Genomic DNA, 24,435 nt, shown 5'->3' with positions numbered 1-24,435 from the left:
TCCTAGTCACAATGTATAAAAAGTTAGCAATTATAGGTCAAAATTTGGCCTTTAACACTAGCAACGGTTTGAGTGGAATTCTTTGAAAAAAGTATGTTGGTATGTAAACATGAACATTATAATAGGATGAAATAAGTTAATCTAAAGCTGATAATTATATTTATTTCTTTTGGCACTTTTGGCACTTTTGAAGTTTCTAGGGGTACGAGTAATATGATTTGCACAGATGGTGTAGATAAAACGATACACGCTATTTCGACACAATTATAAAACGTAAACATCACAAGATCGTGCTTGTCTATGACTGCTTATGACGTCTTTGAACTTGATACTTTAGTCTGAGAAAAGTGGAAATTGGCTTTAACTGCCTTTAAGTATCATTAAGTACTCTAAGATACGTATTTTGTTTCAAATGTTTTGGTATTTGGTTCTTTTTTTGTTGGTTTGCTTAGTGTCAATCTGATGAGTCAGGCCCTTTCCGATCGATTTTTGTAGTTTTTTCTTTTGTTGACTGTTTCACTGTCTCCGGTAAGGGAATGTTTGAGCATTCACAATCATTTTTAACCCCGCCAAACTCTTAACATGCCCTTTTTTAGTCAAGAATCTGTATTTCAGTGGTTATCGTTGGTTGATGTCACAACTTATTTTCGTTGTTTTATTTTGTTTGAAACAAACAGATCGATTTTTTATGTTTTGTCATGCCATGACCTTTTATAGTTTACCCTACGGTATGGAGTTTTCTCATTGTTAAAGGCCTTTCGATGACCTATAGTTGTTAATAATATCGTCCTTTGGTCCAGTGTGGATATTTATTAAAAAATTTAATGCGTTTGGTTTTGTAATTTTATATTTGGGTGTAAAATCGTTGACCGAAGACATTTTGTTAGAAGCCTGGAAGCACTTCATACCAAAAATGTTACCTCGTGCAACGTTTTTACAATCCGATATTTAGGGCATATGAAACAAAGAAGATTCCTTGTTGAATTTTCTTTAAGATTTTATCAGAAAGTAAATTTTGAATTAAGAAGAATAGTATTAACCATGACTTACTTTTCGAGATTTTTCATTTTGATGAAATTTGCCTGTTTCATGTTAAAACACAAATTAATTTTTAAGACCTTTCCGAAAAACAACACAACTTGTAAACGGACATAGATATTTTCACCCGGTTTTAGCACAGTGTTCCTTGATTAACTGGCCTTTTAGACATTCACTGAAATAGAGGTTTTATGCGTTAAAATGTAAAAATCATATAATTATCGCTTATGAAAAACCTCGCTAATTTTTCCGCTAATACAAATGCATTAGAAAACGAGTCTTCGTTTTTTTCTTGCATTTTCGAATCAAATTTCTTAAAGAAGTACATAGCCGATTGCTAAACAAAAATGGAGTACACGTACCTATTTTCTAGCTAGAATTAGAAGAAAAAAGCTTTGTAATGTCGGGTCCAGTCTCTTTTTTTTTTGGCACTAAATTACGTTGCAGTGTATTCTTAATACAACATCATTGTGCAACCTTTGCCTCAAATTTCATGCTCCCATAGCAGATTTCGCGTGCTAAAATATACTTCATTTGACTTTCCGCGAGTTTTATATGCTTTTCATTGCGAAAACAACGCGTTATTTTTTGATGCATAATTATCTGCCCTTGCTACAATATCGTATGCTATTAACATTAATGTTCAGTTGATACAAAAGCTGATCTTGTATTTCGTTGTCTAATCTATATAAAAAAACGATCCACGAGAAACACTTATGAACCACATCAACAAACGACAACCACTGTACATCAGGTTCCTGACTTAGGACAGGTGCACACAAATGCAGCGGGTTTAAACGTCTAAATAGGCGCCAACCTTCACCCTAACTGAAACAATAATTTAACGTAAGACTAATCTTTTGATTCCGTCGTATGTTTTTGAAATTTGTATAATCATCTTTTCACCATATCAAAGAGCTTAACAATCTAGGTAAATACCTGTATATTCATGCAAACGATTACGGTTTAAAAAAATTGCATGTTTGAATTAACAGTTCGTCTTGTTAATATGAATAAATACATAATTATCCTTTGATATATGTGTGTAATAATGAATGAATTTTAATCAATATTTTAGGAGCTGTCTACTTTGAAATCGACATGTTTATCTGTAAATTTCAGATATATGACTCCACGATGATTGCTACTGCTTTCATCTCACTTTCTCAATTTACGCCGAAATTTTGCGTTTACAATTTTACTGTCAGATTTGAATGTGAATAACATATTTAACTTTTCTTTTTCTAAAAATCTGCAAATATAAGAATTGAATGCTAGTACAGTGTTATTAAAAAATTAAGAAATGTAAGCAAAAAGCCTCGACGCTTCTTGTAAAATGCAAGGGTCACTCGTTTTCGTTTCTTATAATTCTAGGCACGTGCAGTCTTGATATTGCATTTTATTTTAAAAATGGATGCTTCTTTTTATAATTTAATTGGGGTGTACAGGCGTTGACCTTAGCACATTTTGTATGAAGCGGTTTTTATAAAACATGTGCACACGATCAACGCTTTTACAATCCTATAAGATTATAAAAAGAAGTATTCAATTCTTATAGTTACATTTTAATGCTACAACTAAGAAATTAGGAGTTATATCAAGCTTTCAATTAGTTTTTCTATTTATTCTTTTAACATTGTCATCGATAGCTCGTGCAGTCATAGCTACAGTATTTTATACGGAACTAAATTCATAGGTGAGTGCCAGATGATTATTGTCAGCCAATGATAATAGCGGATTCTAAGGAAACATATATGCAATGTACTTATCATTACATGAAATATATATATATATATATATATATATATATATATATATATATATATATATATATATATATATAATCAGTGACCGCTGTTGATAGTACACTAACAATTGATAGCAAACAAATGCTATTTCTAGTATATTTATGTAAGTCTTAAACACAGAAAAAAAAACAAAAATAATAGAAAGTAAAACAAAAACAAAAAACAAAAAACTGACGCATTTTGGGAAAAAGGGGAAGGGCAATCATATTTGTCCCGTCTCCAAGTACGTGTGGCCAATATAGATTTGAGGTAATACATTTAACAAAAGAAAAAAACCCACTTGATATTCGATGATAATGTCTGATCTAAGTGGAGATTCATAGAATGACGCTTGAAATACAGAAAGAAACTTTAACGATTTGAGGGAGTAAGGATTCAAATAATGAATTTTCATGATTGTGAATAAAAATAACATTCAAATGATTGATTCGAAAATCAATAGGAATATCGATATAAAAGTTCTGTATAGAAGATTGGAACATGATGTAATAGACAAAAAAGGATGTCCATTCATGACCCGACACCAGTACAAGAATAGCAAAAACACAAACAGCGAAGGAACACCACTTTTATTGCTGTTCTTCATCTGAAAGCCACAGTTAGGCCTTCAACACGGAGCAAAGACTCATCTAACTACAAGTTTTTAAGACGACCCCCTATTACCGGTTTGAGCGGAATGCTTTGAAAAATTAGAATTAGACATTCTGAAGCCGATAAATTTATTTTTCTAGGCACTTTTGAAGTGCCTTGATATGGCAGTTTTACGATATTAACAGTGGGTGTAGATATAACGATAAACGCTATTTCAACACTATTTTAAAACGTAAATATCATAAGATTGAGCTTTTCTATGACTGTTTTGACGTCTTTGCACTTCATTTGATGAATGCGTACTGATTGCTGATTGATTAGTCAATTGATACATTAATTATTTGAAATTGGCTTTAAACTGTCTTTCAGTATCATTAAGTACTCTTATGTCAGCCTTTTGTATTTACTTTTACGGCTTGTTTATTCGTTGTTTCGTTGTGCTTTGTTTCAACTTAATGAATCAAGACCTTTCCAACTGAATTTGTTTTATGTTAACTGTTGCACTGTCTCACGTTATGGAAAAATTGAGAATTCACAATCATTTTGGAAGCCAGACACGTTCTTTAAATATGCACGCATGTCCCAAGTAAAAAAATCTGTAATTTAGTGATTGTCGTTGGTTGCTGTTTGCCACATTTGTTTTTCGTATATTACTTTTAGCAAAAAACAGGCCGTTGGTTTTCTCTTTTGAATTGGATCATGTTTTTCCATTCTCTGGCCTTTTATAGCTTCCTCTACGGTATGGAGTTTGCTCATTGTAACAGGCCGTACAATGACCTACATGTATAAGTGTTTATATCATCGTCCTTTGGTTCCGTGTGGATAATTTTCTTATTGAAAATCATACCACATCTCCATATTTCTATATATGACTGGATTACACCGGTGTATTTTCATATCAATAGCGTTTTATACTGGCTGTAATTATTATACATATATATTTGAATTAACTTTCCTATTTTTTATCATTCGTTGCTATAGAAAAAATACAATTCTTTGTATGTTAAATAGTTAGTATGAAATGATTTAGAACTGAACGCCATTTATTGAAGAATTTAATGGCTGTTTTTGTAATTTTATTGGGGTTTAAAATCATTGACCGAGTACAATTTGTTTCAAGCGCGGAAGTGCGTCACTTTAAAAATGTCAGCTCGTGCAATGTTTTTATAATCAGATATTAATTCGTTCAATTGATACAAATGCTAATGTTCTAATTCGTTGAAAAATGAATCTTTTGATTTAGTCCTATGCTTTTGAAATTTATACAGTTATTGTCTGTTAACATCAAAGAGCTTACATGTAACTATCCCGATATATACCTGTATCTTCATACAAACGATTATGCTTTAAAACATCGCAATTCTAGTTGACAATTTATTATGTAAATATGGATAAAAACATTATTATCCTATGATATATGCTTGTTATAATGAATGAATTTTAATCAATATTTTTGGAGCTAATTACTTTAAAATCGACATATTCCTATTCAAATTCTAGCTATATGATGTATTATAATTAATTTCACGTGAATTAATGCTAATTTCATCTCACTAGACAAATTTTGACAAAGTTTTATGTTTCAAATTTTACTTCCAGATTCAAATGCTGATAACATTTATATTCTATATTTCAAAAATCTGTAAATATAAGAATAAATGAAAAGACCATTTGATATAAAGCGACATTAAGTGAAGATTCAGGGAATGACGCTTATACAGATATAAACTCTGACGATGGGTGGGCGTTAGCATTCAGATAATGAAATATCTGATTGTGAATGAAAATGACATTCAACTGATTAATTCGAAAATCAATACGAATATCAATAAACGAATTATGTATAGACTAATCGCAACACAATGTAGTAGAAAATAAAGTTTAAGGGCTATACATTAATGACACAAAATCAGTACATGCACAACAAAAGAACAAACAAAAAAGAAAAAAAAAAACACTTTTATTGATGTTCTGCATCTCAAAGTCACAATGAGGCCTTCAACACCGGTTAAGGTAGATTTCTTTGCAAAATTTATGCTTGACATACAAACATGAACATTAAAATATGATGTATTTAGACAATTTAAAACCGATATTTTTATTACTTTTAGCACTTTTGTCACTTTTGAAGATTAAATGATTTGAACAGATGGCTTAGATAAAACGATAAACGCTATTTCAACACGATCAATCATAAAACGTAAACATCACAAGATCGTGCTTTGGTATGACTGCTAATGACGTCTTTGCCTTTAATTCGTTTAATGAGTACTGATCGCTATTTTAGTCTGGGAAAACAAGGTTAATTTATCAGTTGAAATTGGCTTCTACCTGACTTTTGAAATTTTTAAGTACATCTGTACGTTTAAATCCGTATTGTTGTTTTTGCTTCGTTGATATTTTTGTTCGTTTCAAGTGTGTATTGAATGGGAGTGAAAATTACAGAACAAAGAGACTTCAATACCTTTTTGGCTTTTAACGAAAGTTCAAACAAGTTTGTTGCATTTCTATCAATAAGAAAATCTTAGTATAAGTTCAAATAAGATTTTTCGATTAAATGTAAGGAAAGCATTATAATGCCAGGCTGGATCCAAAGGCTAAGATAATGAATCTGTCAATGAATTCATCTGATGTAAGTAAAATCAAAGAAAATTAAAAAATCAATTAAAGCCGTAATGGGTTGCTCGAAAACTTTGTCTGTGTTCTGTTTTATGTCATCAAATATTTAAATGATTTATGTTTGATTGATGAACGCCAAGTGACAAATATACCGTGCATATTCCGACCGAAAACATATTAATGACATTTGTCATTACTTGGGCTTTTATATATGACAATGCGGTTTTGCTCACTGTTAAAGGCCGAAGTGTAACCGATAGTTGTTAATTTCTATGTCAGTTGGTCTCTGGTGCAGAGTTGTGTCATTGGCAATCATACCAATTTTGTTTTTTATAATAAATCAAATTTGATAGGGGGAGTCCTAAATGTATTATCAGTTGATAAACATCCAAACAACATTTAAAAAAATCTTTTTCTAAAATTAATACTTTTCCCTTTCTCGACCATTCAGATAAATAAATCGGTTGTTATCAATTTTTCATAAAAACGTATACGCGAAGTCATTCGCTGAAAATTGTATTAAACTAATTTGATTAATAATACTTGTTTACTTGTAAAGTTATGTATAAAATAATGAATTATTTGCTTTCGGATTCAAATTACAATATTTATTCATAACAGGAGTTATGAAAAATCATAGATATTAATCATCAACATGCAGACATACGCAGTTATTACGGCTTGTGATTCAAAATAAACTTAAAGCTTAGGAAAATTACTACATGTTTTCAAACAAACATGATAGTTGCATGAGTTATTATTACAAGATGTTATATTCAAATTATTGAATCCAAAGTCTTGTTCAGAAATCAAGGAAAGAAAGAAAGAGCACTGGTAGAAAAAAACCCAGATCCAAATCGAAATGCCACGACGTTTGTAGGACACAATTTGTATATCATAAATAAAATGGGCTCTAAATCTTAAAATCATTATCTTAAACTCTGAAATTATGGGGATTTACTGGTATTTTAAGATAGTCATATACAAGTCCCAAAACTTGAGATGCATAGATCGAAATGACAATTTAACAAATGTGACAGTCATGTACATGTAGGTATATATGTTAACGAGCATATACGATTCGCCGAATTAAGCAGCTATAAGGTAGACGGAAGATCTATTTAAAATCGAAAGAAGTGTTTAAAAATTTGTCGAAACGTAGTTAAAATATCATGCCTTTTAAGTTAAGATAATAAAAATTATAGATCACTGTTTTTTTCAAGCCAGTTTGGGCAAAATTGTCCGATTTTGTAACAAATTCAGAATGGAAAACACAATTTTTATGTAATAAAAAGAAATCTAAACGATAGAATTTTAAAATAAAAGTTGAAAAGATAGCTCCTGTTATGCGCATTCAAAAAATTACAAAAATGATGAAACGGATCTTGTTTTCTTGCTTCAAAACAAAAAAAAAGGTATATTCATAACACATTTCTTTAGAAAAATTACATTATTTGAGTTATCTACCCTTATAATGAACATTTTCTGCCAAATTGATCACAAATGTTAAAGTAAAATAAATATTTATTAAGAAGAAAAACGAGTTTGTGCAGCACAATGTAGACCATTTCCATAATTCGCATCTTTGTCTTGTGTTCTATTACTTCATACCATTCTAATTTGATACTAATTGAAGTTAAGAAATTTATTCGTTGGTGTTTAATATCTTCAAATTTACAAATATTTGATGTATCGTAGGCAGTAACATGATAAATATTTTGACATCTGTAAATAATATGATATCTTTAGTATGCTTATACAATAAATACTTTTGTAGATTAAAAATGTAATTCACTTCCAATAGTCATTTCTATTACTTTTCAGTATAATTTTTGTTTGCCTTTACTTTACCTACAACGACGTCCATGTCATGGAAATTTAATTAGACGAAGCGCTTTGAATTTTTATGTTGGAATGAAATATCAACTATATATATATATCATTTGAGTATTGAAATATCCTATCAGAGTTATAAGAACTTAGTAATATTAAAGAATGGCACATAAAATTTATATGATCACTCTTTTGTGAATCATAATGACCCCTCTGAAAAATGGAAATGCCGGGTAATCCCTCAGATTGTTAACTTGTGCCTTTGATATGTACCCCTCTCTTTTTTTAAGGTGTATCAATTTTTCACATTCCTGCACAATGAATATAATCTATGTTAAGTGCAAATATCGATCTGTTGCATCTGTTGAAAATGATCCTTGAATTTAACTATACATAAGATGTGTCAGATAAGATAAGAGATGTCTTAAATCAAAAAAATATGATTGTTACTAAACATCAAAATATATAGAATAAAGAATAACCAACACAAACAACATTACCATAAAATTACAACATGTCTCCTCTCCTTCAAATTTGACTTTAAAAACTTATATGTAAAACAGAGATTAGACGGAAATGCTGCCTACTTCTATTAAATTTAATCATATATTAAATTAAAGAATAGAAAGAAAAAGAGTCCTTTTTAATATATATACTTCGTCTCAAATGTATCCAAACAATAAATGATGATCATTTCAACTACCATACAATCATATAAATATAATGTAAATATAAAATCAATGCATTCATAAGCACGCATACCATTTCATCATAACTTAATAAATCTGTCAAAAATGCTTTAGTTCAGCTTTCAACAACAGAGTATTATTCTCTGCTGATGAATAATCTTTCAAGAGATCTGTATGTGTCTTTTTGTATATTGTTGTTTCAAACGAATCTAATTAAGCACAAAGGATTACTTTTAGTGCCTTTGTTTTGATGACAGACCTGCAGAGAGTTTGTATCGTTGTTTATTATTTATTCTGTAAAATATAAGGTGGTACTGCATATAATAGAATAATGTTTTATTGGTAATCACAGCGCCCAAAGCTGAGCTGAATAAATACATTAAATTTATATACAATGATTACAATGATTGTTTAAAACAATTGCAGATGAAAAAAAAAAGACACAAGGAAAACAATACAAATAAATCCCCAAAAAATAAATCAAACCATTCAATTAAGACCAGCAATAAAAACCAGCTGGTACATTTAATAATATATTAGGTACAGTGACCCAGTTCTATAATACTGACAAGCTGGACCAATCTCACCTGCCATTTCTAACTATATATCATTGTAATGAAAGATAACTGTAATTTTATTTGAAAAAATAATCTTTCGATTGACTATGGTACTTGTAGGAATTCTCGTCTTTTTTAAATAATAAGACAAGATATTCATTTAAAAGTTTAATATGCATATATATATATATATATTAACCTATAAGTTAGTAGTGTATACTATGTCGTTTAGGTCACCCATCTGAGAACCTATTTTGCGTGCAATCATTTTTATTGAATGTTGTGTTATATAACGTAAACAAATATATCAAGCAACATTGGGAAGCAAACACGATTGAAAGAAAAGTTAAGAAGAATATAGGCGACTCGATTAAATCACTACAGTGTTCACATCAGCTGTTTACATATATGTAGGACTCTGAACCGCGATGGGCACGCTGAAGTGCGATGGTTCACGCTGAAGTGCGTTGGGTAACACACTGAAGTGCGATGGTGACAATGTGACGCTAACTTGTTGATAGCTACGCTGAAGTGCATTTGTTGGTACGCTGAAGTGCGATTGTCTAACTGTGGCGTAGTGCATACTAGCTAAATGCGATGTCTGAAGTTAGAACCCACATTTAGGGGGGTACAAAACACCTAAGGAAATTAACTGTTCAAAATCTGCTGAACGTTTTAATTAAATAGTATTAGTATAGAGAAATCAAACTTCTCAATGATTATAATTGGTGTTTGTCAAAATGATATATAAACAATGAAATTATTCCGGGAAATTGTGTGGTTCCAATTTTTTATTTTTTTTTATATTTATATATAGGTCAAAGTAATTCTTTTGTCAAAATGTTATGAAAATTAAACGAGCCAAAGCTATTTTAGTCAAAGTGTTGGGTACCCCCTTAATGTATTTGTGTAGTGGTTATCGTGCTAGCATTGCATTTGGAAGATCAGGTTTGATTTTTGGTTAGGTCAAAACAGAGACTTTAAATTTTAATTTACTGATTATCCACTTAGCCACAGCAGTACGGAAATATACTAGATGGTTCAGATATAGTACAATGGATTCGAGTGGGAGGACATGTCTTTATATTGAATGTGCAAGTGCGATAAAAACAAACGTGTTCTGCGTGTCTGTCTATAGTACTAAGGAGGGTCCATATCATTTTATCAAATATACTAGTAACTTGTTTTTATCATTTCATAGCTATATGAAATTGCTCGCAACACTCATTCATCCATTCATCTGATATCGTATCAGTTTTTTCAAGAAATAAAAACGCGTGTTCGGTCAAAAACTTGTGAATTAGCTGCTTCTCCGCAGAGCAGTAGAAATTTAGAAGTACACCTAGGGACCATTCGGGTTTATTTTGACCTAACCCGTTGCCAATGATTAATACTGTAAGCACAACAAAATTAGACTTAAAGTGTGGGTTTTCTTACAAAGCAGGATTCAGCACAAGAATTAAACAAAATTATCTCTACTTGATATAAAGAAAACATTGCTAATAATTCATTAGTATTATACTTTTGCGACAAATTATATCAAAATTTTAGAAAAGTCTATCGGCTTTAACTTAAAATATGGACAATTTTATTGTAAGGGAGTCTTAAATTCAGTTTGACAGCTTTAGATTTACTAATTTTTGCCTTTTTGAAACTGGACCAAATCACTAATTTACCTATTTATGCCCCAAATTTGTACATGTGACTTCACCTCCTACTTACTATTTGATGCATAAAATATGATGAAATAAATTTAAAAGGTGTATGAAAACAAATTGCAAGTTATACACTGTCCACACTAGTGACTATTTGTAGACAACAAAAATCAAAGGACGATAACTGTGTCCCCGGACCAAATCTCTTAAAATAGGATCAATAACACTTCTTTATCTAAGACATGATATTGACCTCTGATCTTATAACCCTTTTCAGTTTTAATCCTTGATGTAATTGCAAAAGACTGCCTGTGTCTTTTACCTATGGTATAAGAGTTGTAGCTCATAATTTCTTTTAACAAACGGTGAACGTTGGTTTTGCCCGAAAAGAAAGGTCAAATCCCTACGGTCAAACTATATTGATGTAATGTCCCTTAATGACCCCAACGTTTTCTAATATTTAAAGCGTCCGCCATAATCGCGGTTTAGGAGATACTACAAGTTCTCAACTTGAATCCGAGAATGATGCTTGCAATACATATATAAACTTTGACGATGGATGGGAGTTAAAGTTCAGAGAAGAAATATATGAGTGTGAATGAAAAAGAGGGGTGAAAGATACCAAATGACATTCAAGAGATTGATGCGAAAATCTATACATATATCAATAACAAAATTCAATCTATACCAATCGCAACATGATGTAGGGGAAAAGAATTCGAAGTTATATGAGTCATTCATCCATGACATTAAATCAGTACATGCACAGCGAAACACAAACATCAAAGTAGCAGCGTTTTTATACTGCAACTAGTTGTGTTTATTTCCTAAATATAGGAATAAACCTATATATTGTGCTATATCAATATCAATGGACTCCTTTATGTTGTTGAAACTCGACAAACTTTGCGTAAAAGAATGAATCATCAACGGTCGGATTGTAAAGATCCGCAATTGAGGGTTCTTTATAACAATTTTATTTCAACCGGACCATGATCCTTCTTTATCTATGAAAGTGCGCATCATCGAGAAAATTTATCACCACACTATAAACCCCAATACTAAGTACTCCTTTGTACTGGTTCAAAAAGATGGAAAAGAGCTACATCACTTTGCTTACCAGTCTGTATATTAGAGAAAATGTATTTAAGAGGACGCCAAGCAACTGTTTGAACGCAATTCTTTTGCAAAATTTATGTTTGGTATATAAATACGAACATTAAAATATGATGAAATTAGACAATCTAAGCCGATATATTTATTTCTTTTGGCACTTTTGAAGTTTCTACTGATGTTAGTTTTATGATTTGAACAGATGGTGTAGATAGAACGATAAAACCTATTTCAACACGATCATAAAACGCGAACATCAAAAGATCGTGCTTTGAAATGACTGCTAATGACGTTTTTGCACTTAATTCGTTCAACGAGAGTACTGTTCGCTTTTTAACTGGGAAAACAAGGTTAATTTATGAGTTGAAATTGGCTTTTACCTGGATGTTTCTATCATTAGTTATCTTAGATCCGTGTTTCTGTTTTTGTTTTGTTGATATTTTTGTTCGTTTTAAATGTGTATCGAATGGGAATGAAAATAATAGAACAAAGAGACTTCGTTTATTTTTTGGCTTTAAACGAAAGTTCAAACATGTTGCATTTCTACCAATAAGAAAATTTTAGTATAAATTAAAATAAGATTTTTCGATTAAATGTAAGAAAAGCATTATAATGCCAGGCTGTATCCGAAGTCTAATTATAAGATTATGAGATTGTCAATTAATTTATCCGGTGTAACTAAAATTAAAACACAAAAAATCAAATAAAGCCGTAATGGTTTGCTTGACAACTTTGTTCTGTTTTATGTCATCAAATTTTGATTTGTCATTACTGGGCCTTTTATGTCTGACAACGCGGTATGGTTTTGTTCACTGTTGAAGGCCATCCGGAGACCTACGGCGAACCGTGTCAATGTAACGAAATCAAATGGAACTATAGAACTATAATGATTCTTGAATTCACATTTATTTACATCAGGATTATTACCTCTACTTATTGTTCTACAGCTTAAATAAAAAAACTCTTCGTTAAAAAAAGGTTATGCCTCTATCAATACTAGTATAATTATTTATCGTAATTTTAGTCTTACTTCTGTTTGTCGTGCATTAGTACAAAGATGATACGATACATTATTTTCACATGTATTTATATTTTGTATCTCTATATATTCAATGATAATAGAATTACATTACATGGTCTAAGATGAGTTCCTGACTTATTGATGAATATTCCACATCTCAGTTTTTTTCAGTCGTGTATATTCATTTTGCGTGAAATATCGTTTCATGATAAAATGAAACTCCAACATTTTCTATTTCATTGACCACAAATATTGAAAGGAGTAAAACAAATATATTATTTTTAATTTTAGTTTCTTGTGTACAATTTGGAGTTTAGTATGGCGTTCATTATCACTGAACTAGTATATATATTTGTTTAGGGGCCAGCTGAAGGACGCCTCCGGGTGCGGGAATTTCTCGCTGCATTGAAGACCTGTTGGTGACCTTCTGCTGTTGTCTGTTCTATGGTCGGGTTGTTGTCTCTTTGACACATTCCCCATTTCCATTCTCAATTTTATATATTTAGAAGAAAAAATAGTTTCAAGTTGGTGCATCAAAAGGATGACCATTTCTATAATTTGTAACGTTGTCTTTCGTTCCACTCCGTTATAAGTTAATACTCACTAAGAAACATAAGCTTGAAGATTTATTAGTGAGTGTTTGATATCTGCAAATTAACGGATATTTGATGCATCTTATGCAGTGCTATGACATAAGTTATGACATCTGTACATACTATAATCTCTGTAGAAATACAATGATTACAATAAATACTTTTGTAAATTAAAGCTATATCGTAATCTTGTACATATTCCAGTAGTCATGTCTGTTACTTTTCAGTATTAATTTTTGTTTGCTTTTAGTTTACTTATATCGACGTCCATGTCATGCAAATACAATTAGACGAAGCACTTTGCATTTTTGTGTCGGAATTCAATGTCAACTATATATGTAACACTCCCAAACGTGTCCATCCCCCCAAACGTGTCCGATTCCCCCAAACGTGTCAATTCTCCCCAAACGTGTCCGTTATATATATTGCCCAAAACGTGTCCGATTTCATAACCCCCAAACGTGTCCGATAATTGTTATTTGCCAAAACGTGTCCACTGTTAAACGTCAGAACATCTCACGTCTTTTAGCGCTAATACATGAACAAATGACATCAATAACGTTTACGGCAATTCTATGATGGGGACACAGTTGATGAAATGGTCATTTATTATCATTAGTTTGTTCAATGCCGGTTGTTAATGATTATCATAATTGCAAATTTAATCTGTAACATATGAATTAACTTTTGACTGAATTGCAAGCTGCAAGTATTGCATTCTGATTTAGAGCGAACATACAAATAATTTTAGTACAGTTGAATTAATCGTTTACCAAGTGAATTATTTTCCACTAATAAATTCTGATGATGCCTTTTATATTAAATCGAATATTGCACGGCGGGCTTTCCGCAGAATTGACTTCCCTTTTTTCAACAGTTCTGGTATTTTAAAAAACTCTTCAAATCAAACGTTTACTGTTTATCAGGTTTTTTAATAAATTTTAGGTTTCGAGCATCACTAAAGACACACAAACAAGAGACATAACGTCCAGTGCCAAATATTTCATGCATTATTTGAACGACATCATGTTAACAATAAATACTGTACATAGGTTTTATTATCATACCGGGAATTTAGGATTAGGCCTAAATTTTAACGGTTATTCGGGATTAACACTAGTTGGGATTTTAATCTAAAAAATTTAAAAGCCAGTAAAGACCGATTTTTTTATGACTTCAGTAAGAAACTACTTCAATCTCCGTTATGTAGTAGAGGCCGTTTTAAATAAAAGTTGCGGAAATTTAAAAAAACAAAAAAAAATAATGTTGCCTTCCAAAATACAACTGATGGCACCATGAAAGAGTGAATTGCTACAAAGGTTTTAATGCGCAAAGAAAGTGACATTCTCCCTACACAAGGTATCTGATTTAATATTTACAAATTAACTGAGTATGGCTGCTTACATTTACATCTAACATAGCCAAACAAACACCCCCACTTTTACCCAGATTATACTGCCGGTTAAAAAAAGACCTAAAGTAATTTATTTCTATTTTTTTAATGAAATAGTAAAATGAGTATACGTTAATGAAAAAGCAATAACCAAATAACCTACGAATTTATAATATGGACACGAAAAATAGTTCCAGTAAAGGAAAAAAATTAAGCTTGATATGGACACGTTTGGGGGATTGGACACGTTTGGGGTATATGGCACGTTTGGGTGTTTATACAAATGACACGCTTTGGCGCCCTTTTACATTAGGACATGTTTTGCAGTTCAGTGACGTCATGTGGACACGTTTGGGGGAATCGGACACGTTTGGGGGGAAGGACACGTTTCTGAGTGTTACATATATATCATTTGAGTATTGAAATACCCTATCAGAAATATAAGAACTTAGTAATATTAAAGAATGGCACATACAATTCATACTTTCACTCCTGTCAGAATCATATTAACCCCTCTGATAATGTAAAGGCCTGTTAGTCCTACACATTGTTACATTATGCCTTTGATAAGAATCCTTGTCGTTTTCAGTTTAACATATTCCTGCACATTGAATATAACTCATGTTAAGTGAAAATATCTAACACATATCGATCTGTTGCATCTGTTGAAAATGAGCCTTGAATTTAATTATATTTAACATGTGTAAGATCAGATAGGAGATTTCATAAATCAAAAAAATATGATTGTTACTAAATAACAAAATATATAGAATAAAAAATAAGCAACACAAACAGGTAACATTACCATAAAATTACAACATGCTTCCTCTCAAGCTTTTATATGTAGAACAGAGATAAAGAAGAAAATGCTGTCTATTTCTATTATATTTATTCATATATCAAGTTAATGAAAAGAAAAGAAAAAGAGTAGTTTTTTAATATACATGATTCGTCATAAATGTATCCCAACAATGAATGATGATCATTTCACCTCCCATACAATAACATCAATATCATTTAAATATAAAATCAATGCATTCAGTATATCTTAAGAGTTTTAGCTCATAAGCATGCATACCATTTTATCATAACTTAATAAATCTGTCAAAACTGCTTTTGTTCAGCTTTCAACAACAGAGTATTATTCTCTGCTGATAAATATTCTTTCAAAAGTTATATATGTGTCTCTTTTGATATGGTTGTTTCAAACCAATGTAATTAAGCACACAAGATTACTCTTTGTGCATTTGTTTTGATAACCCACCTGCCGAGAGTTTGTACCATTGTTTATCATTGATTCTGTAAAAAAAGGAGTTACTGCATATTAATCTATAAGTTATTAGTGTACACTGTGGCGTTTAGGTCACCTATCTGAGAACCGATTTCGCATGCAACCACATTTTTGAATGTTGTGTTATATAACGTAAACAAATATATTAAGCAACACAGTTGAAAGAAAAGTTAAGAAGGCTATAGGCGACCCGATAAAATCACTACAGTGTTTACATAAGCTCTTTACACAAATATTCAAGAAACTTGCATTGACTCTGTTATGTAACTACTATCATTCAAGTAATTAAATAGTAAAACTCTTCTCGACCCAAATCATGTGTAGACATGTTATAAGATAAATTTAATTCAAAATTTAGTTTGATCTACCATAACATGTATTGTAAAGGAGATTCAAAGTGTCTGATTAAACATGTCTATAAAGTACGTTAAGTATTGTAATATTTGACAACTCTCGTTAAAAAACAAAAAAATCAGCCAACCAACGTGCATGTTAATAGTCACGCTTTACCTGAATCAAATGATGTCAAGACATGTTATGATACTATGCTGATTGTCCTAAATGGAGGGGGACTCAGTGGCCAAGTGGTATAAGTAGTCCAACTACTGTATCCCTAGACTCTCAACACTGAGATTGTGTATTCGAACCCCGCATGTGGCAGGTGCATTCGACTCTAATCTTAATTGACTGGGATTGTTAGCTTTCCTGCCGAAAGTCGGTGATTTTCCCCGGGCACTCCGGCTTCATAAACCAATAAAATCTTACCGCCACGAAATAGCCAATAGTACTAAAATTGGCGTAAAACACTAATCAATCGATAAATCCATTAATCAATAAATAAATCAATCCGAACAGTAATTATTTCAATAGGTAGATGATGACACGTTGATGAATCTTTGTATATTATACAATATAGCGATCAAGTTGTTTAAGATACTGATTTAATAAGGTACATAAAAGTTTTAAGAGTGTTTATTGTAGTCGATTTATAAATGTTGAATAAGACAATGAATTAATTGCCTTTTAAATAGTCGCTCGCCACTCAAGCCAAATCATGTCTAGACATATAATTAGATAAATTTAATTGAACAATTAATAAATCTTGATATATTTTACGGAGCATAAAAAGTGCTGAAAATGAGATGATTATTACCACCATCATATCATGAGGTATCTTCAATTAGCGTAGTCAATCAGATGTCGATTCTTTAAAATTCTAATTGCTTAATTGGTATAATTTCTGCTTTTTTTTTAGTACTAAAAACGTCAACTAGTAGGGTTGCACAATGAGTACCTATTGGAATACCGACTGTTTGTTGAAATATCAATCCACATTACTAAACAATTATATGTATGTTGTATTTGTTTTTGGAATCAATGCAGTTCTCCGCAAAGTAAGGTTTTCATAACCTTAAACAAGAAATTCGTTTCTACGATTTCAATTTTTATAGAAAAGGCTTTATTTAATAAGACGATATATTCGATCTTTCAATTGAGTACGGGAATATTAATGTGAAGAGAAGATCTTCAGAATTTTTAAGAAAACAAATCTGATTGACACCGCTGTTTGAATACACCATATCATAATATTTGAGAACGACATCTTACTGTAGAAAGAATTGTGGTAGGAACTTTATGAAGATAATTATTGCAACATCTAAACGACCCGGCTATATTTGTTTTTTTTTCTAAGGACTTTTATGATGTTTAGGTATCCTGTGTAAAGACCAAAGACGGGTGGATTCTTAAAATATCCCTTTTCTCGAATGATGAAGGGGTAAATGTGAGATTATTAGTTTTGCTCTGAATACCGCGACCTTTAGTTAGCCTTTCCAAAAATGAGTTTTGAATGTTAAGCAATAATACTAAATGTCTACTAGAACAACACCATATTCATCGTGAAGAGAGGATACCGCAACAACAACCATGGGCTTCCTAAACGGGTTAGAACCCATGTGTGCATTGTTCATTGTAGATTTTGATTAAAGTTCTGTATGCATGATGCAATAAGTTTGATCCATTTAGATAATGTGTTCAGTTTTGATTCATCTTGCTCGGGGATAACAAATTTATCTTCGTTTGTCTAATTTTAATTGTAATATTGAATCTTCAATTAGAATTGCAAAAGAAAGCTAAATAGATAATTGTTCAAATAACAATTGAAAGGTCTTTTCTTAACTTTTTAAAACATTTTCTAATTCAGACTCAGATTGTTCTAAAAAACTATAAAACAAAAACAACATAAATCTCCTAAAATAGGTTTATCTAAGACGTGAAATTGACCTTTGAACTTATAACCCTTTTCAAGATCATAAATCCCCGATGTAATTGCAAAAATACTCCATGCGTCTATTACATATGGTATCAGAGTTGTAGCTCATAATTTCTTTTATCAAACGGTTAACGCGGGTTTTGCCCTAAAAGAAATTCAAATTCCTTCGGTCAAAAGATATTGATGTTATGTCCCTTAATGACTTAAACGTTTTCCACTATTTACGGCTTCCGTAACAATCACGGTTTAGGAGATAATACCCTTACAAATTCTAAACTTTACCTTGAGGTATTTTCGAGGTCACATACGACTTACGAGTTTTTGTGGCCAACACAAATCGGTAAATATCCAAAGCAGCATAACCTTACCAGGGAATGTTTGAAAATATTTGTCTAACTGTAGGGAAGTCTCATGATTTGTTCCTAAACAAATCCCAATTTCGGTTTTTTTTTATTGACATTCGGTATTCAGATTGTTACTAATTGTGTTCCATTACTGGCCGACTTGTTTTTGTACTGATAGGAAGCAGACGTCATACAGTACTATCTCAAAGACAAACAAAAAGGCATCTAGCAAAGTTCTTTCATTTCACTTTCAGACTTTTTACATCTCATATATGCTAGTGAAATATATATTAAGGATACTACTGAGAGTAGACGGACTTTGTGTGGTACACTACATAAATTTTACGGTCACCATTGGAGGACCGATACTATTTGTCGGTGGCTCAACTCGCTCAGCGACATGTTTCCGCAGTCTCAGATTTTTAGATATCAGTAATCTAACCGACTGAATTCTATTCCCGATTTTGATATTTTGACTGAGTGTGAAATCACATGGCGGGTGATGGGTGATGTATACATCGCATGAGACGTTTACCCTTTCGGTGCATCTGCTTCTTTTGGAGTTCATGCGATTCACTATTATTATGTTTGTTATCGTGAATTGTCTCTTCCTTATGAATTCACGATTTTTTTTGTCATTTCTTATTTGTTTGTTGTGCTTTCCGATCTGTGACTCCTTTCCAACAGATTTTAACAGTTTGTGCTTATCTTCTGCTTTAACATCACTGTCACAGGTAAGTTGAAGGTTGAGCGGAAATATCTTTAATGCCGCCAATTTCTTCAGATAGTACTGTTGTCTTTTTTTTATTTGAACAGATATCGACAGAGTTGTAAGATACACTTCCGATGGGAATGACCTTATAGTTATACTTCCGCTCCAAAGGAAGGGGATATTCCGTTTTACCCATGTTTGTCTGTCCGTTTATTCGTATGTTCGTATCTCCGTCTGTCAGTCAGTCTCAGGAAATATAAATCAGAGCTTTGTTATCAGGCTTGACAATCATACCACACCTTCGCAGCATGCTATACTCTGTGATGCATTTTCACATTAATCGCTCATCTCCATTCTGTTTACCGATTTGTTAAAGCGGGGATATCATAATTGAGCAGCAGCTCACAGTCTCACTTGTTATTTATCTTTTAACTTTATGGATGACTCTATATGTATGATTGATATTTATATGCCATCTAACAAGAAGTTATGGAATGAAATATGTACAGATACGTTTGTATAGTAAGAAGAGATTATTGAGAAGTATCACACAGTAAGAAGTAAGAATAAAATATATAAATGCTTTGAATATAATTGAATATAATTTTGTAATTGTGCTCATACTGAGACAATTAAACAGTGTGGATATTGCAAAAAACATATACGTTAAGCCACACTTGGCAAAATAAGTAGGTATCTATAGAGAGTTAAAGGACATATAAGGATACTGACATACTTGGAAAGGCATCGAGTGATATTTGTTAATTAGAAGTTATTTTTCAATAATGCAAAAAAAGTAATCAATACCATACTTTATTGAAACAATATCAGTTAAGTAGATTGAAATGGAACCTGATGCACTGAAACACGTTCCGAATCAAACCTGTTGCTTTTTTGAAAGGGAAAAACTAAACGATCTGGTGGATAAATGCTAGTTACAAAAGGATAAGATAACAAAATAACTTAAACAGATGTTGATTGATTGCATTTCATTAAAAATGAACAAAAAACAAAGATGTTAACAACTGCCGATCACCGCACGGCCTTGCAAAAGTTGCAAAATAAAAATACTGTATTGTCGGCTATAAAAGGCTCGGGCTGACAAAATATCAAACAATTCAAAATAAAAAAAAAAAACAGTACGTTTATACTACATCCGACGACAACTGGATTACAGGCTTCTGACTAAGGGTAGATATAATGTGGTTAGACATGTTTGTGGGCATGCAAATAAAGCCATGAGAACTGCACAAATATAGAAATTGACAGTACACACATGAAAGAAGTTGATAAATAGTTTCTACAAAGAAAACTGGTCCCTGCTTGTTTTTCAACAAAACATTTCAAACTCTTTCAATTCTAACTATCCACTTTGGTAAATAATATACCCCACCTCAAAAAGAAGGTTATATATTACAACGACCCTATGCATTCGTTCGTCCGTCGTGCTCTTCGTCCGTTTGTTCATAAAAAAGGACATTTACATCGCACTTTAAACAGAAACGACAGAGTAGAATGAATTCATATTTGGTCAGCAGTTTGCCGACTATAAGTTGTAAATGATGAGCACTTTTCACATCTGTAACATACCACTTTCTTTTTTCCAATACTTTGATTTTTTTTTTATATGTTTTTTCAGACACAATCAAACAGACTATATTTATACAGTTCAAATTTGCCAGCAGGGTAACAGTAATGAATTGTAAACTGAATGCATTTTTCGGATCTCTGTTCTTCCTGTTTGTCGATTCTTTGAATTATTCAATATATTGAATTAACCTAAAACATATCGTCACACTAGTCTCAGCCAAAACAATCCAACATTAACTACCTTGTGGAGTTGGAACCTGCGTTTCTTAATGATTTCAAAATTGTTTACCAGATATTTATTAAATGTATATTGTTAATACTGTCAGTGGCGAAGTGTATAAGGAATCATGACGAATGCCAATCTATGTATCATTAATATTGATGGCGAAGTAATATCAAATTCAAAACAAATGCCAAGTGTTGTCATAGTTCAAAACAATTGTTTAATATATAGAATATTATAGAAAAGAGTAAACAGTCGTTTTGTCAAACATGCCATGGAAATCCGAAAGAAGGGATATTCAGTAACAGGTTTCGCGCTACGGAGTAATGAGGAAGAATGATTGAAATCGACACTACATACGTTTTACGGTCAACGGTCAACTTAGTTGAACGATACGATATGTCTGTGTCTCATCTTACTAGCGACATGTTTTTTGCGCTTTTAGATCGTTAGGTACTAATATAGTCGTCTAAAATGTTATTCAACCGATTGCATCCGATTGCAACGAAAGCTGAACGGCCGAGCCTTAGCGTAGTGATAAAAAATGTTTTCCATTAGTGCACGGATATAAGAATGTTTTCGTAGTGAAATACAAATGAGGAGTAAAGATTCACATTGAGTTACTCTTATCTTTATTAGGGTGGTACTCTTATATTCCGTATACAGCCTGGTATGGTAGATTCTTCTGGTAAGGTAACACTTCGGACTTAAAGGGAAAAATAAGGTATATAAGTTTTTGGTCTGTGAAAGAGTGATGTTTTTTATACAATAACTTTCCAAACGAGTATTTTATGAAAATAAGACTCGTTAAAAAAACCCACCTTATATCAACTTAAGATGCATTGAATATGAACAATACATATACATATATATATATTCAATAACCTGACAGTGTTTAAATTTGATAAATAGACATTTTATCAACCTTATATATAGACTTAACAAATATTGATAGCGGGAAAATATACCCTATAATTCAGTAATCGGCAAACGGTAAAACTCTGTACCAAGTCAGGAATATGGCAGTTTTTTTTCTCTTGTTTCGTTGATTGATAGTGTTTGATTTTGTCAGTTTTTATGGAATTCCGCTTTTTGAATTTGCTTTGGAGGTTGGTAATTTTGTTTACTATATTTCAATACCAAAAGATTTGTTATAAAATTTATCTATTTGAGCTATTTTCTAAGTATAACGTTTTAAAAAATTAACCAACCCAAATAATACGGACTAATTCTCTTTAGACTTGGTAATTATTGTCTGCCTGGTCACTTGTGCTACTTGGTCTGGTTACTGGAACCTATACTTATTAAAACCGCTTGGGATTAGCGATATAAATTCCAAGGGTAATATTGTACTAAATATTTATTTGAATTGTTCGCTGAATTTATAGTTATGTTGAGCAATTTACCGGTTTGGTTTACCATTTACCAAAAGTTACTATGGAAATACCTACATTTACAAAACCGAAACTGGTCACTATCAAAATTATGATCGATATTTGGAAAAAACGTTTTATACCTCAATTGAAATAACAATTAAGAGGTGTTATGAATGTTAAAAAAAAATGTAAGCATGATAATAGTTTTAATGTTAGGAATATCTAAATTGTGTGGGATTTTCACACAATAGTAACAATAACAACTGAGAACATACATTTTGTAATTATCCAAACCAGAAATTTACAACAACATACAAAGCTGTTTACCCGTACCTTTAAAACAACGTTTACACCCAATTTCGGGGGAAACAAGTTTCATTTCAGGGAAACCACAATCCCAAAGAATTCCCAATTTATTAAAGGTACTACATATATCCATTTCATAAAACGTAAGTGAAAATTCAATATCATGTGGAAGGGATGTAATTGATGGACACCAATTTCGTCACACTATTACCGATTGTGACATTTTGACAGAATGTGGATTCACATGATGAGTGGTGCATGCATAATAGGTGACGCCTACCATGTCGACGCATTAGGTCTAGCTTCTTTTTAAGTTCATGCAATTCCCTCAATTTTGTTGGTTACCTTATTTGTCTCTTCTCAATCGTATTACGAGATTTGAACATCGGTTAAAGAAACACATCCAAGAAGCCAGGTTTATAATTGTCTTCAAAAGACTCACCAGCATGCATTGACGCTAGATTTCAAAAAGTTAAAAGGCCAAATAAAGTACAAAGTTGATGAACATTGAGGAACCAAAATTCTGAAAGGTTTTACCAAATACAGATAAGATAATGTAGTCCTTTGATGGAAAATCCTTAACTATCAGAACTATTCAAAGTTTTGTTAACAGTTTATTTATAAGTATGACCATATCGATGTTAAATTATGGCAACACAGAGAAGCTGGCTCTGTTGCCTTAATTTACAATGGAATTGAGGCTGTTGTGTTTCTTTAAATCATTTCAATAAAAAAAAATACAGTTTGTGTTTTGATTATTTGTGTGGTTAGGTTGCTGTCTCATTGACCTTTACCCACATCTTCTTTCATTGATAACGGGAAAAGAAAAACGAAGCTTTTTTATATTATTTATTAATAATTCTTTATAATAGTTTCCTGATCATCATCGTCACAGGTCCTGATATTGTACCAACCCAATACATCTTTCCATAAGGTCTGTTTAAGTTTGCTTGATAACAGTTGTTATGCCACCATGGTCCTTGATAAACAGAGGCACAATGTTTTGGCCATATGTCATTGTCCTGATCTTTAGCACTAAACATATATCCATTATGACTTGTAATACCATCCCCTGTAATGTAATTCTTAATTTCTAATAAAATTAAAACGTTTAGTTTCAATAAATCATTTCTGATATCCGTCAATGTTAATATGGAAATTTGGTCGTGGGAGGTCTGCGATACGATCAAAATTCGTATTTAGAAATTCAAACGTTTATGAAATGTCACCGAAATACTGCTCTTTGTTTTCCTTGATAGCAATTTGTAGAATTTTAAAAAATTGTAGCTGTTGCTATCGATATCGAACTTTTTCTAGTGTTGCCGTTGTTGCTGAACTTACCAGTTGATTTATTTTCAAATTTTATCTCGTCCTTAATATTGAAGAAATTTTAACTACCGGGCGCTAAATA

The 24,435-nt window shown here is 31.7% G+C and overlaps 1 protein-coding gene across 3 annotated transcripts in view; it reads right to left on the bottom strand.

Annotated features, from left to right (window-relative positions):
• LOC127723037 (fibrinogen-like protein A) overlaps positions 1-24,435 on the bottom strand; it is a 94,249-nt gene that overhangs the window by 56,037 nt on the left and 13,777 nt on the right. Inside the window, exon 9 of one of the 3 annotated variants that reach the window (XM_052229463.1) lies at positions 23,860-24,096. The exons of the other annotated variants lie outside the window; for them this stretch is intronic. Coding sequence (XP_052085423.1) covers positions 23,888-24,096 — 209 coding nt within the window. The 3' untranslated portion in view covers positions 23,860-23,887. Of the gene's footprint in view, positions 1-23,859; positions 24,097-24,435 lie in introns of those variants that run through there. 3 annotated transcript variants of the gene reach the window in all.

This window comes from Mytilus californianus, unplaced genomic scaffold (assembly GCF_021869535.1).
Source record: "Mytilus californianus isolate M0D057914Y unplaced genomic scaffold, xbMytCali1.0.p SCAF_13, whole genome shotgun sequence".
Classification (NCBI taxonomy): Eukaryota; Metazoa; Mollusca; class Bivalvia; order Mytilida; family Mytilidae; genus Mytilus; species Mytilus californianus.
Note: the sequence above shows the minus strand (reverse complement) of the source record. Positions and strands in the feature narration are given on the sequence as shown.